The sequence below is a fragment of the Anguilla anguilla genome, chromosome 14 (assembly GCF_013347855.1).
Source record: "Anguilla anguilla isolate fAngAng1 chromosome 14, fAngAng1.pri, whole genome shotgun sequence".
NCBI classification, from domain to species: Eukaryota; Metazoa; Chordata; class Actinopteri; order Anguilliformes; family Anguillidae; genus Anguilla; species Anguilla anguilla.
In genome coordinates, this window is record NC_049214.1 from 705,909 (window position 1) to 717,904 (window position 11,996).

Here is an 11,996-nt window from a genome sequence, read left to right on the forward strand (position 1 = left end):
CTTAACAGCCTGGTGTTTGTATGAGTGGTTACTGTCTCTCTCCATCTTAACAGACTCGTGTTTGTATGAGTGGTTACTGTCTCTCTCCATCTTAACAGACTGGTGTTTGTATGAGTGGTTACTGTCTCTCTCCATCTTAACAGCCTGGTGTTTGTATGAGTGGTTACTGTCTCTCTCCATCTTAACAGACTGGTGTTTGTATGAGTGGTTACTGTCTCTCTCCATCTTAACAGCCTGGTGCTTGTATGAGTGGTTACTGTCTCTCTCCATCTTAACAGCCTGGTGTTTGTATGAGTGGTTACTGTCTCTCTCCATCTTAACAGCCTGGTGTTTGTATGAGTGGTTACTGTCTCTCTCCATCTTAACAGCCTGGTGTTTGTATGAGTGGTTACTGTCTCTCTCCATCTTAACAGCCTGGTGCTTGTATGAGTGGTTACTGTCTCTCTCCATCTTAACAGCCTGGTGTTTGTATGAGTGGTTACTGTCTCTCTCCATCTTACAGGCAGCTCTGCTTTATAAAGATGAATAAAAGATTGCAGGAACACAGGAGTCCTTGGCATGAGTCCATGCAGTTTTTATATTTGTTTTTTTTGTTTTTTTTTTTATAGCAGACTGACTCAGTGAGCTATAGCTATAGCTATTTTCCACTTTTGATGAAACCGAAAGATGCAGTTTTCTTTACTTTTCATAAGAGCTACTAAAAAAAGAAATTACCATGTGTTTTGTCGCCTGTGAATTCTCTGATAGACATCCTTCACCAGGCTGTCCAATAGCAGCTCTGGAGCTGTAAAGATGACTTACACGCCCAATAAAACCGAGCGGGGTGGTAGTAAAGCGGTGAGATAGCAGAAGCTCATTCTGCGTTTAGGCTGCCATTAGCTGCAGAATTTTATGCACTACATCACTGTTTCGGTCGGCTTTAAAGAAGCAGTATAACGACCCCATGGAAATGGACAGTTGGCAGAACAAGCATAATTTTAATGGCAATTTTCGCATTTTGTGCACATCCATTACACTCCCTCTCTGCCACACTGATTGAAGAAGGTGTTTTTCTGTTTTTGTTTCTAACCATCAATCAGAGAAATGAGTCTGTGGATGATGCATGTACTTTTAGATCAATATGTACAGGTAGTTTTCTTGCCCTGTTCTGCCGATTGATTTTTAATCATTTAACCTTTTTCGGGGGGGGTATTTTATAGCTGTGCAAGGTATCTGTGTTCCTGTTTCATGACTTTGCAGGGTGGGGGACTGTGTCCCTGTGTTATAGCTGTACAGGGGGACTGTGTTCCTGTGTTATGGCTGTGCAGGGAGACTGTGTTCCTGTGTTATGGCTGTGCAGGGTGGCTCTGTTCCTGTGTTATGGCTGTGCAGGGGACTGTGTTCCTGTGTTATGGCTGTGCAGGGAGACTGTGTTCCCGTGTTATGGCTGTGCAGGGTGGCTGTGTTCCTGTGTTATGGCTGTGCAGGGTGGGGGACTGTGTTCCTGTGTTATGGCTGTGCAGGGGACTGTGTTCCTGTGTTATGGCTGTGCAGGGAGACTGTGTTCCTGTGTTATGGCTGTGCAGGGGGCTGTGTTCATGTGTTATGGCTGTGCAGGGGGGCTGTGTTCCTGTGTTATGGCTGTGCAGGGGGGGAGACTGTCCCTGTGTTATGGATGTTCGGGGGGGGAGACTGTGTCTCTGTGTTATGGCTGTGCAGGGGGGCTGTGTTCCTGTGTTATGGCTGTGCAGGGGACTGTGTCCCTGTGTTATGGCTGCGCTGGGGGCTGTGTTCCTGTGTTATGGCTGTGCAGGGGGCTGTGTTCCTGTGTTAAGGCTGTGCAGGGGGCTGTGTTCCTGTGTTATGGCTGTGCAGGGGGACTGTGTTCCTGTGTTATGGCTGTGCAGGGGGCTGTGTTCCTGTGTTATGGCTGTGCAGGGGGTTGTGTTCCTGTGTTATGGCTGTGCAGGGTGGGGGACTGTGTTCCCGTGTTAAGGCTGTGCAGAGGGGCTGTGTTCCTGTGTTATGGCTGTGCAGGGGGCTGTGTTCCTGTGTTATGGCTGTGCAGGGTGGGGGACTGTGTTCCTGTGTTATGGCTGTGCAGGGAGACTGTGTTCCTGTGTTATGGCTGTGCAGGGTGGGGGGCTGTGTTCCTGTGTTATGGCTGTGCAGGGAGACTGTGTTCCTGTGTTATGGCTGTGCAGGGTGGGGGGCTGTGTTCCTGTGTTAAGGCTGTGCAGGGGGGACTGTGTTCCTGTGTTAAGGCTGTGCAGGGGGGACTGTGTTCTTGTGGTATGGCTGTGTGATCGTTTCCCAGTGGCTCTGTTGCAGTAGCATGCTACGGCTCTCCAGCTGTTATCTAGCAGGGGTTTTTATTCTCAGTTGTTCTGAGTGGAAGTGGATGTGTCCCCTCCCTCAGACTCACTCACAGCTATTGGCCATCCATCATGCAATCACAACCTCCTCCACCACCACGCTGTTCTCATAAACACAGCAAGGTGTACATTTAGAGCACCGTGCCAATTAATAAGATGGAACGGCTAAAATATGCACTGCTTCTCACATTGGGTTGTCCTTGAATCTCTGGGCTCACGCACACCAGTACGCCACAGTGCTCTAACTTCCATTTGAAAATGGTGCTAATTTGATATCTTCCTCTTTGTAGTTTGCAAACAGTATGTCTATTATATATGAATAAATGATTACGGCAATATCCCACTTGACAGGAGCTGATGAGAAGACTCGGTGGACACAGTGAATTCGTCTCTGTTTTAAATTGTTTGCACAACCTTGAATCTGTGCAAATTGTGCAGACCTCTAAGCCAATTACCCACTTAGCCCTGGGGTACCTTTCTGCAAAATCAGAGGAACTGACAGTTAAAAAGGAATGTCGCTGTGTAGATGAACGAAAATGTGTTAGAACCTCGTTGGGTCCCATCTTTAATGATTTTATTTATAAATATTATACCTGGCTAATTACAAGGAAAAATCAAGGTTAGAAATGTGTTGATAATCAATTTTAGTTTTACATTCTTAAAAATGATACTATTTTAACAATCACAAATTTACTACCAATTACATTCTAAACATGTATAGCCCATAATTAATATAAATCACCAGAAACTACGTTTTAAGTTAAATGTTTGTGTTTGTCAAAAGCCTAAAAAGACAAGAAATGAAACCGATCAGCCTGCTTTCCATCAAGTGGTTAATTTTAATAGCCCACTTTTCCTGAGGATTTAATCCTTTACTGGAACAAATTATGACAATAGGTACCTACACTACATTTTTTTAATATATAAAATTATAATTCATATGCGCCTAGATGCTCAGAAACTTGAATTCGCCGGTGTAACAGACATCCCGTAGCTGCGCTATTCACAGCCTGCTGAAGAAAGCCGCGCGTGATGCTTTTGAGCTGCGTTCTAGGGTCCTGCGTGTTACCACTCCCCAGTCCCTCAATCCCGACAGTCATTGCTCGGTAACATCATGAATCGTGATCAAATCGGGGGCCCTTAGCAAGGGTTTGAGTTCTTAAGGTGTACCTTCGGAGCACAGCCATGGACGCGCAATAGAAAAATGACAAACAACATGTACAGTAAGCCTCATGTGCACGGTAAACCCGTCCGCTCCTCTTTTACTTTCCATTCGATTCGTGTGGGTAAAGGTAAGCTTGTCTTCCCCGCCCAGCTGCGTCGTATTTCGTGGTCTTGATTATCAGCCTCTCACACATGATGAGATTCGGTAGAACAACAAAACGTTTGAAAAATGTAGAGGTGTACAAACGCGGAACAGAAATTACCGCACCCAATCTTATTAAATACTTTCGGAACAACTTCTAAGAGGTATTTCCTCCCCCTTGAATTGGGCCAGGTGTTCGGTGGCGTGGAAACCAGATGGGTTTTTAATGTATAGGTCGACATCAGTAGTTTTTTTTATACCGTAGTTGATCTTTTGCAGGTCGGGTACTTGGTTTGAGAATATTTAGTGTCAAGTCAGCATGTCCACCCTAGCACATTGAGAAGTGGTGAATTTATACAATGCCGCTACGCAGCTAAAAGCAAAGGAATGGAGGTGCTTCACTCTCCTGGTGGTTTCCTTTTAACCGCAACGGATCACAAAGTTCTTACACAGATACCGGTCTGCGTTTAGTCAACTTATCACATCTTAGATCCACACCAGTAAGAAGAGTACGGTTCAGTGTCATACAAGTGATGTCAGTGCCCCAGCAGAGGGAAAACTGTGATTTTATTTCTTTTCTCATTACCTATTGCTTACTGGTAATTATGAAAAAGTTGTATATAGCCTATACAGTAGTTACGTAAGATGAAATTGTTTTAAAAACAATTATTAGGGTAGGTCAGTGGTTCTCAAGTTAGGTCCTGATTTGTCCTAATTTCCAATTTACGGTTGTTGAACAAATGTGTTCAAATTCTTTCATTTTTTCCCCCTTAAGCTTGTTAACCCTGTTTTCGGTCATCATATGTTCACACTTTCGCCGATTAGGAGCCTATTGAGTATTGATTCACCTCAGTCTTTAATTTGATCAGCTAATTTTAATGTAACAGTTTTGAGTTTTCATTTACAGAGAAAATATTTAGCCTCGCAATATTAAATTTTACTTCAAACAGCTTTGAGATGTCAGTAGTCATAGCCGTTTCAATTACATCCATAAAGTTATCGAATCGAATCATCGTGTTTTTCTGTCACTTAAAACATTTCCCGCAAAGGTTATCACAGTGCTCCGCTCCGGACTGAACTGCGCATAAATCATATGTTACATTTATGGCGACTCTCCACTTTCTCTCTGTGCACGGTGATTTAGCACAGTGTGAACATAATTCTTAATGACGCATAGTTACTAGTGGGGTTGCTATTGTGATTGGAGGACCGAATTTGAGAACCACTGGGCCAGATCGAGAGAGAGACAGACGTGACACAACCCCTGACACGTGACACTTTTCATTCCTTTTTAACATTATTGAAATGTAAGATTTGGGGCGACTCTCCTGAAAACTGTAGCCTATAGCGAACTGTGGGATTATAGCCTACGAAGGCTATAGTTGCCTGCTGTAGTTATTTTGCATGAAATACGAAAAAAGGCTATTTGTTTGATGTGGACGAATGATTATGCTCATAATCTACAAACGCGCGTTTGTCGTATAAAGTATCTGCAACACTGGGAAAACAGAGAATAAATGTTTATTTTTCACAGTTTTTGACACGTTTAAATGTAACAGCGCGCAAGCGATACGCACGGACTTTGAATACTTATATAACCAACAATATTAGCAAACTTTCGACCCGGCATATCGGCATTTCTCTTTTTAAAAAATAAATAAAATTTGACACAAAAATACAAGCCAAATAAAAGCATGTACAGACCTGACATTCCTAAGGACATAACATTGATTTTGAAAAGCCCAAACCTGCCTTCGTTTACCATCCTCGTAATTTACGGTTCATAATTGTCTACAGTAAGAGGGACTCCATTTGTTCCATTCATTTTCAATTGTCTTCATGACCTGGATTCAGAACCTGATTGCAAATACGATGAATGACCATTCCTTCACGGGAAGGATAAAACCATAACCCTATTTTGTTTTACATTTCTACGTGCTGTTCGGGAGAAGATCGTTTCTTCCGTGATACATAACAGCCCCAGGGGGGTAGAATACGAGTCCGGGTTCGGCGGGACTCAGGTGAACCAAGGGGTTTCCCTGTTCATCCTGTTCCGGCTTAGTCGTCGCCGTAAAGGGTCGCATGTTCGTGACCGAGGGCGAGGTGATTTTCCAGAAGAGTTTTTTCAACGCCTTTCTGAATTCTTTCCTCATTAAGCAGTACAGTATGGGGTTCAAACAGCTGTTGGAGTGCGCCAAGCACACAGAAACTGGGAAGATGTACGACTGAGTTGTGTAATACTCGTAACTGAAATGTACTAAATTGAATTTAATGAGTATCCCCCAAGCCGTCAACGCCTGATTAGGTAGCCAGCACAGGAAAAATGAGAGGACGACAATAGTCACGGATTTAGTAACTTTGGACCGTCTTTTCGCGCTGGACGTGTTAATGTTTTTGCTTGTAATGAAACGCAAAAGGAGCAAGTAGCATACGGAGATTATCCCGAGAGGGATGACAAACCCAAGCAGTACTTTTTGAGCGTGGTAGAGCCCCAGCCAAAATTGGGCATCGCCCCTCTTGTCCGGAAACTTAACCAGACACAGCTCCTCGTTCGACACCGTGGCCGTGGTGGAGAACACGGCGTGAGGAAGCGCCGCGACCACGGCGACGACCCAGATGAGAACGCTCATCCACTTAGCCGAGCAGCAGTGGCGGCGCCGCTTGCTCTTGAGGGCGGACGCGACGGACCAGTACCTCGCCACGCTCATGGCCGTGAGGAAGAATACGCTGGCGTACATGTTCATGGCTGTCACGTAAGAGACAATTTTGCACATGGCATTGCCGAACAGCCAGGTGAAATCCAAAGCGTTCTCCACAGCCCAAAATGGCAAGGTCAGTACAAACTGGAAGTCCGTCACGGCTAGGCTGGTAACAAACAAGTTGATTGGCGATTTCTTCCACACTTGTTTCGACTTCATTAGATGCAGGACAAGGATGTTTCCAATTAGTCCCAAAGCACAGACAACTGAGTAAGTTATAGATATGACTATTCTCAGGATTGCTGATCCATCACCCACAAAATCTGCTTTATCCAAATCCAGGATATCGAACAAGTCAGCCCAAGAACTATTTGTTTTGTTGAACATGAAAGTTGCGTTGTACGGGTCAACCGGGAAAATTCCAAACACCTCATCATCTGGCTGTTGATCCGCGGCAGAATTTACTGTCGCGCCGGTGCCATTCAAGACATCCATTCCATTTCATCCGAATCGACCACGATGTGAAGAATTATTCCGAATGATGAGGGCTTTGGGGGGTGCGGCATCGCCTGTCACCCCGCTGGTCTCGGCAGTACCGTGGTACAGCTTAATATTCCTGAGATTTGGATGGCCATTGCAAAATGAACCATTTGCCGCCGGAAACCACACACGTTTAATTATTTTATTCGAAACCTGCTTCAGTATATCTTTGTGAGTGTTCATTTAACGTAATGTCCTTGGTACGAAATAAAATTGCCAGACGTGGCGTTCTCTGCCTGTTGGGGTGAGGTTAAGATACGAAACAATCTGTCTCGAAAACGGTGAAAAATGCAGCCTTTTATCGAAGCAGCTCTCAGGGATTGGACAGCGCGCGCACTTACGCAGAGCGCTCTCCACGGTCCTGAGGCGTACCCCTTTTAAAATAACGCCCAGGTAACTGACAACGTGTTCGGGAAGAACTTTTACTTAGTCCGTTAAATGTCCGTTATATAAACACAAATACATCAGTACAGAGGTGGAAATCTTTTCTTACTGTGTTCAACTCTTAATGGTGTACTATACTTGTATGCGCCTAAGGATATATACACATGATAGCCTTTGCATTGCCGTTTTTTCAATAATTCGTGGGATTTTTCGTCCAAAACTTTGAATATATGATGAAAGAGTGACTCACTGGTTAAGTCAGTAAACGCCAGTGAAACACATAAGCTTTCAACAAGGTTACCGACGTAATAAAGAGGGCAGCGCGTGTTATCTCTCACAGAAACGCTCTTGTTTGTGTGAGAACGACCAGACTCCTATATGCACTGTTCCTTACCAATTAGCAAAATGTGGAGATGTGCGTAAATACCATCTAGCAAATACAGGCATAAAAGGTAAACGTCTTCCCCTAAATTGGGTTATTCTGTTTATATTTTATATATTTAAACATATCATGTTTGAATATGTGAAATTCAGTATTGTAAATATATTAGAATTCAATGTTCTTCTTAAAGGAGGTTTTTGTCTAATTGTACATATTGCCTGTTCAAATTGCTCTTATTTTTTTTCGAATATTCGAATTTTGCCCTGTTCTTGCTGTGCACTCCATCGCCTAGGCTATAGTGTAAGCGCAATTCATGCGTCTCCGCACAAGCACACGCTTTATACCGATATTTATTTTATTGATAGTATCTAAATCAATATTTTCATTCAAAGACAACTTTTCAATATGCAGAGGTTAATCAAATAAATCGTGCATTGCTGATTTCAACAAATGGTTCGCGCCAAGTCTGAAAAACGATATTAATATATCTTGAAGGTGTCCGTTCACTGTTCAACGTACAACTTTTGTCTGTCCCTTTGATGTACAGTATTAAATCCACACATTGTAACGTGTCTGATGCAGTTCAGACCCTGCTCAGAGTACATGCGGTACTGGTATATAATCCCACGGACCAATTTCTGCGTGCCAACAGTCCAACACGTTTAAAAGGGACGGAAACAGGCTGCCATGCCCTTATACGTGCATTATTGAGAGCGGAAAGGACGTGGCTGTTTAGAATCTGAAGAAAAATAGGACCGCAACTCCAGCATGTATCGCGGAAATCATTTTTTTAAATAATGTGAAATGGCTCGAGCCCGGCTCCTCCCAGCCCTTTCTTTATCCTTATGCAGCGCGCGCCTCCTGCACCTCAGGGTTATTCGGCGCTGTTGAAATGTCATCCGCTGAGGAGAAGTATATTATCTGCGCTGGAAGGTCTTTGTGTCGCCAAATGCAATTTCCTCATATTGAGACCTCTCTCGAGCTCTCCTTAACGGGGAATTGTATGAAGGCTATTAATGCCGAGGAGAAGTTTGGTGGAGGGGTGAGGTCGTCAAGGCAGATATTTCAGAGAAAAGGGAACCTCTCTATTGTACCAACCTACAAAAATGTTCTGCCAAAATGGAGACCGCAGCCACACCATGAGAGTTACAAAATATTCATATCATTTTCATGACCCCCAGATGTTCATATCCATAAATATTATCACTTATGACATCCTGAAGAAACTGGCTGCTGAAATGTAGGTGGATCACTGAAAAATAGCAGATTAAAAAAAATTAAACTAACCGTCATATTCATATTCTGTTCACACTGTGCAGCCTTTCGAGAGACTAGCAGCAGTGATCTTAGACAGGAGGAATTAGCTCTGATCTGAACCTCCTGTCATGCCGGACTCTGGCAGGAAAGCTGAAGATTCTTACAGGAAGCAGGAAGGGGAAGCAGCAGTTGCCAGGACTATGCACAGCTGCGGTTGCTTAATTGCACTGCGCGTGGTGCCATACACTCTCAGAGAGGTCTCTGGCTGCACACTGGGGTTATTTCATCGTTTCATTTATGTGCATAGTTCAGAACTCCTGTTTTTGCTCCAGCCACACTTTATTTGTGTGTGCGTGTGTGTGTCTGTGTGTGTGCGTGTGTGTATGTGTGTGTGTGTGTGTGCGTCTGTCTGTGTGCATGTGTGTGTATGACTGTGTGTGCGTGTGCATGTGTGTGTGACCATAATGTAATTTTCTATTATTATTATTATTATTATTACTATTATTGAAAACTCTAAGGCTTGTACTCTGAAAAGCGAAATGCTTCATCCATGGAATTGGTGTAAATCCTCTCTTAATTCTGTACACATAGTTAAAAGAAAATGGATATAACAGTGTTCCAACCATGAAGGGGCCTGCTGGTTCTGGTTGTTCTGTGGGGCTCTGTGGGGTTCTGTAGGGTTCTGTGGGGCTCTGTGGGGTTCTGTAGGGTTCTGGTTGTTTTGTGGGGCTCTGTAGGTTCTGTAGGGTTCTGGTTGTTTTTTGGGACTCTGTGGGGTTCTGTAGGATTATGAGTGTTCTGTGGGACTCTGTGGGGTTCTGTAGGATTATGGGTGTTCTGTGGGGCTCTGTGGGGTTCTGTAGGGTTCTGGTTGTTTTGTGGGGCTCTGTGGGCTTCTGGTTGTTTCATATTGAGTGTGGTGTTCTGGTGCTTCTGTGGCTGTGTGAGCAGCCGTTTCCTGGCACAGTTTGAGTGCACTCAAACCCTTAGGAGGCGAGGGCAGTGGCAGTGGGTGATCCTCTTCCTGTGTTAAAGCAGTTCTTCACTGCATAACGATGTCATTCAGGATGATGATGTGCCCGTCTACAGAGGATGAGCAGTCAGCCAGTGGTCTGAGGAGCAGTGCTCTGTCATTATCCACCATGACCTTCTCAGTCCCCAGATCTGAACCCAACCCTGCATCTGTGGAACTGCATTTTGCACCTTCACTCTCCAATAAGCCTGAGCTGAGCCTGAGCGGATTCATGTTCATGTGGGAAAGTGGGGTCTTACTATTATCCTCTTGCAGGATTGAGAGGCTCTATGTCAGGTTGCATACAGGCCTGATCACAACTTCATATGGGTGTTTCTTTCACCCCCCCCCCCCCCCCCAATTTGGAAGGCCCAGTCATGTACTGGCCCTCATTACCGCTTCTCATTACGCTGCGACTCGCAAGGAAAACGTTTCACATGCAGCTTAAGCAGTGGACCCAATCCACCACTGGGGGTCGCTAGAGAGTGGTGAGATGTGGATCCCTGCTACCTAAACCCTTCTAAACCCTGGGTAATTCAATGCTTTACCTGCCACAGTCGTGACTGGCACTGCCAGCATTCGATCTGGGACCATGGGGTCCATCCCTGGCCAGAACACTGCCTTAAGCTCATCCAGTGGCCTCGTTTTCTTTTCTTTGTGAAATGTGATACTCTCAAACTGCAAAAAATTTCTCCAAATTACACGGAAATATCTCACAGAAAATATTTAACTGGGGTCAGATTTCACAGAGCCAGTCTCCTGAGTTTTACTGAATGAAGGAGCCTGTATCACTAGTCTATCTAAGACAGGAAGAATGTGTTGGTCCTGGAACACAGGGCTGCTAACAAGCCAATCGGCTGCAAGAATTGATTTCACAGCTCTTGTTATCCACAGAGCTGAAACCTGTGTGTAAATACATTATGCTCATCAGTCACATGTTCAACCAGATGAGGAAAATCCAGGTTCAGAAAATAAAAGTCCTCCGCAATATTTAGTTCCAATTACCTGGACTTGCCAATTAGCACAATTCTTCAGACACAAGGTAGAACTACTCAGTTCATGGGTGGAAGAAACACATGGGAGGACATTTACTTGCTGACCCTTGGACTTTCCTAGCCTTTGTTTAATGAGTGGATTTGTATCTGTGGCTGTGTGATCCCAGTCTGGGGGCAGGAGCAGGTGCAGGTGCAGGAGCAGGGGCAGGTGCAGGAGCAGGTGCAGGTGCAGGTGCAGGTGCAGGTACAGGAGCTGGAGCAGGAGCAGGAGCAGGAGCAGGAGCCCGTTTCATAGCAACAGTTTCAGTGTGCTCACTCCTGGCTGTTAACTTTAATGATGCAGATTTTCACTCTGACACACGGCCATTATGTCTACAGAGAGAGTAAGATCTCTGCTTTGTGTCACTCAAACCGCCCTTTCTGCCACTGTTCTGTCCTGCATTTTCCTAACCACTTTTTCTTGACCTTCACTATCCACAAATGTACATTCCTAAAATACCTTTGTTTTTGATTTTGAGAATGAAAGTACACTGACAATTCTGTCATTCAGTCAGAATGTGCATTGTAGGAGTTACAATGAGCGCTGTGTGAGAATGGGCATTCCAAAATTAGGGGGGGGGGGGGGGGGCATGAAATTGGTGTTTCCCATAATCACAACGGCTCCCTTGTGGCCAGTTGCTCTGCTTGATTATGAAGTGCTGATTTGTTTTATATCTGTTAAAATGGCCAATTCTGGATAGCACTCCGCTCACAGGCAGGTCTTCCGCTTTTGTGTGTTCTCTTTAATCAGCAAAAATCATTTCAAGGAGAAGATTCATTCAGTTTAGTTAAATCAATTTGATGATTACAAAGATGTGAGTAGTGAATCAGCATTTGACCTTGTTAAGCTGTTGCATTCTCATTAGCAACAAAACTGCAGGATATGCTGTTGTAATGCTGTGCACATTATCTTTAAATCATCAGCAAGGCCTTAAAGCGCTGTCACTCCAGTGCGTTTCATTTGCTTAAGGCCGGCTTTGCTTAGTGTTTGCTTAAATAATGACACTTGTGCAACAAATATGCCCCCT

General features: G+C 44.4%; 1 protein-coding gene across 1 annotated transcript; it reads right to left on the minus strand.

Moving 5' to 3' along the window:
- Positions 1–5,165: 5,165 nt before the first annotated feature.
- On the minus strand, positions 5,166–7,263 carry rxfp3 (relaxin family peptide receptor 3). Its single transcript, XM_035390379.1, has one exon. It carries the CDS (start codon positions 6,852–6,854, stop codon positions 5,592–5,594), a length of 1,263 nt encoding a protein of 420 aa, XP_035246270.1. The 5' UTR covers positions 6,855–7,263; the 3' UTR covers positions 5,166–5,591.
- Between the last annotated feature and the right edge of the window lie 4,733 nt (positions 7,264–11,996).

What these genes read in the sequence shown, in the direction of transcription:
- rxfp3 (XM_035390379.1), bottom strand. Translation starts at nt 6,854, where the DNA reads ATGGATGTCTTGAATGGCACCGGCGCGACAGTAAATTCTGCCGCGGAT.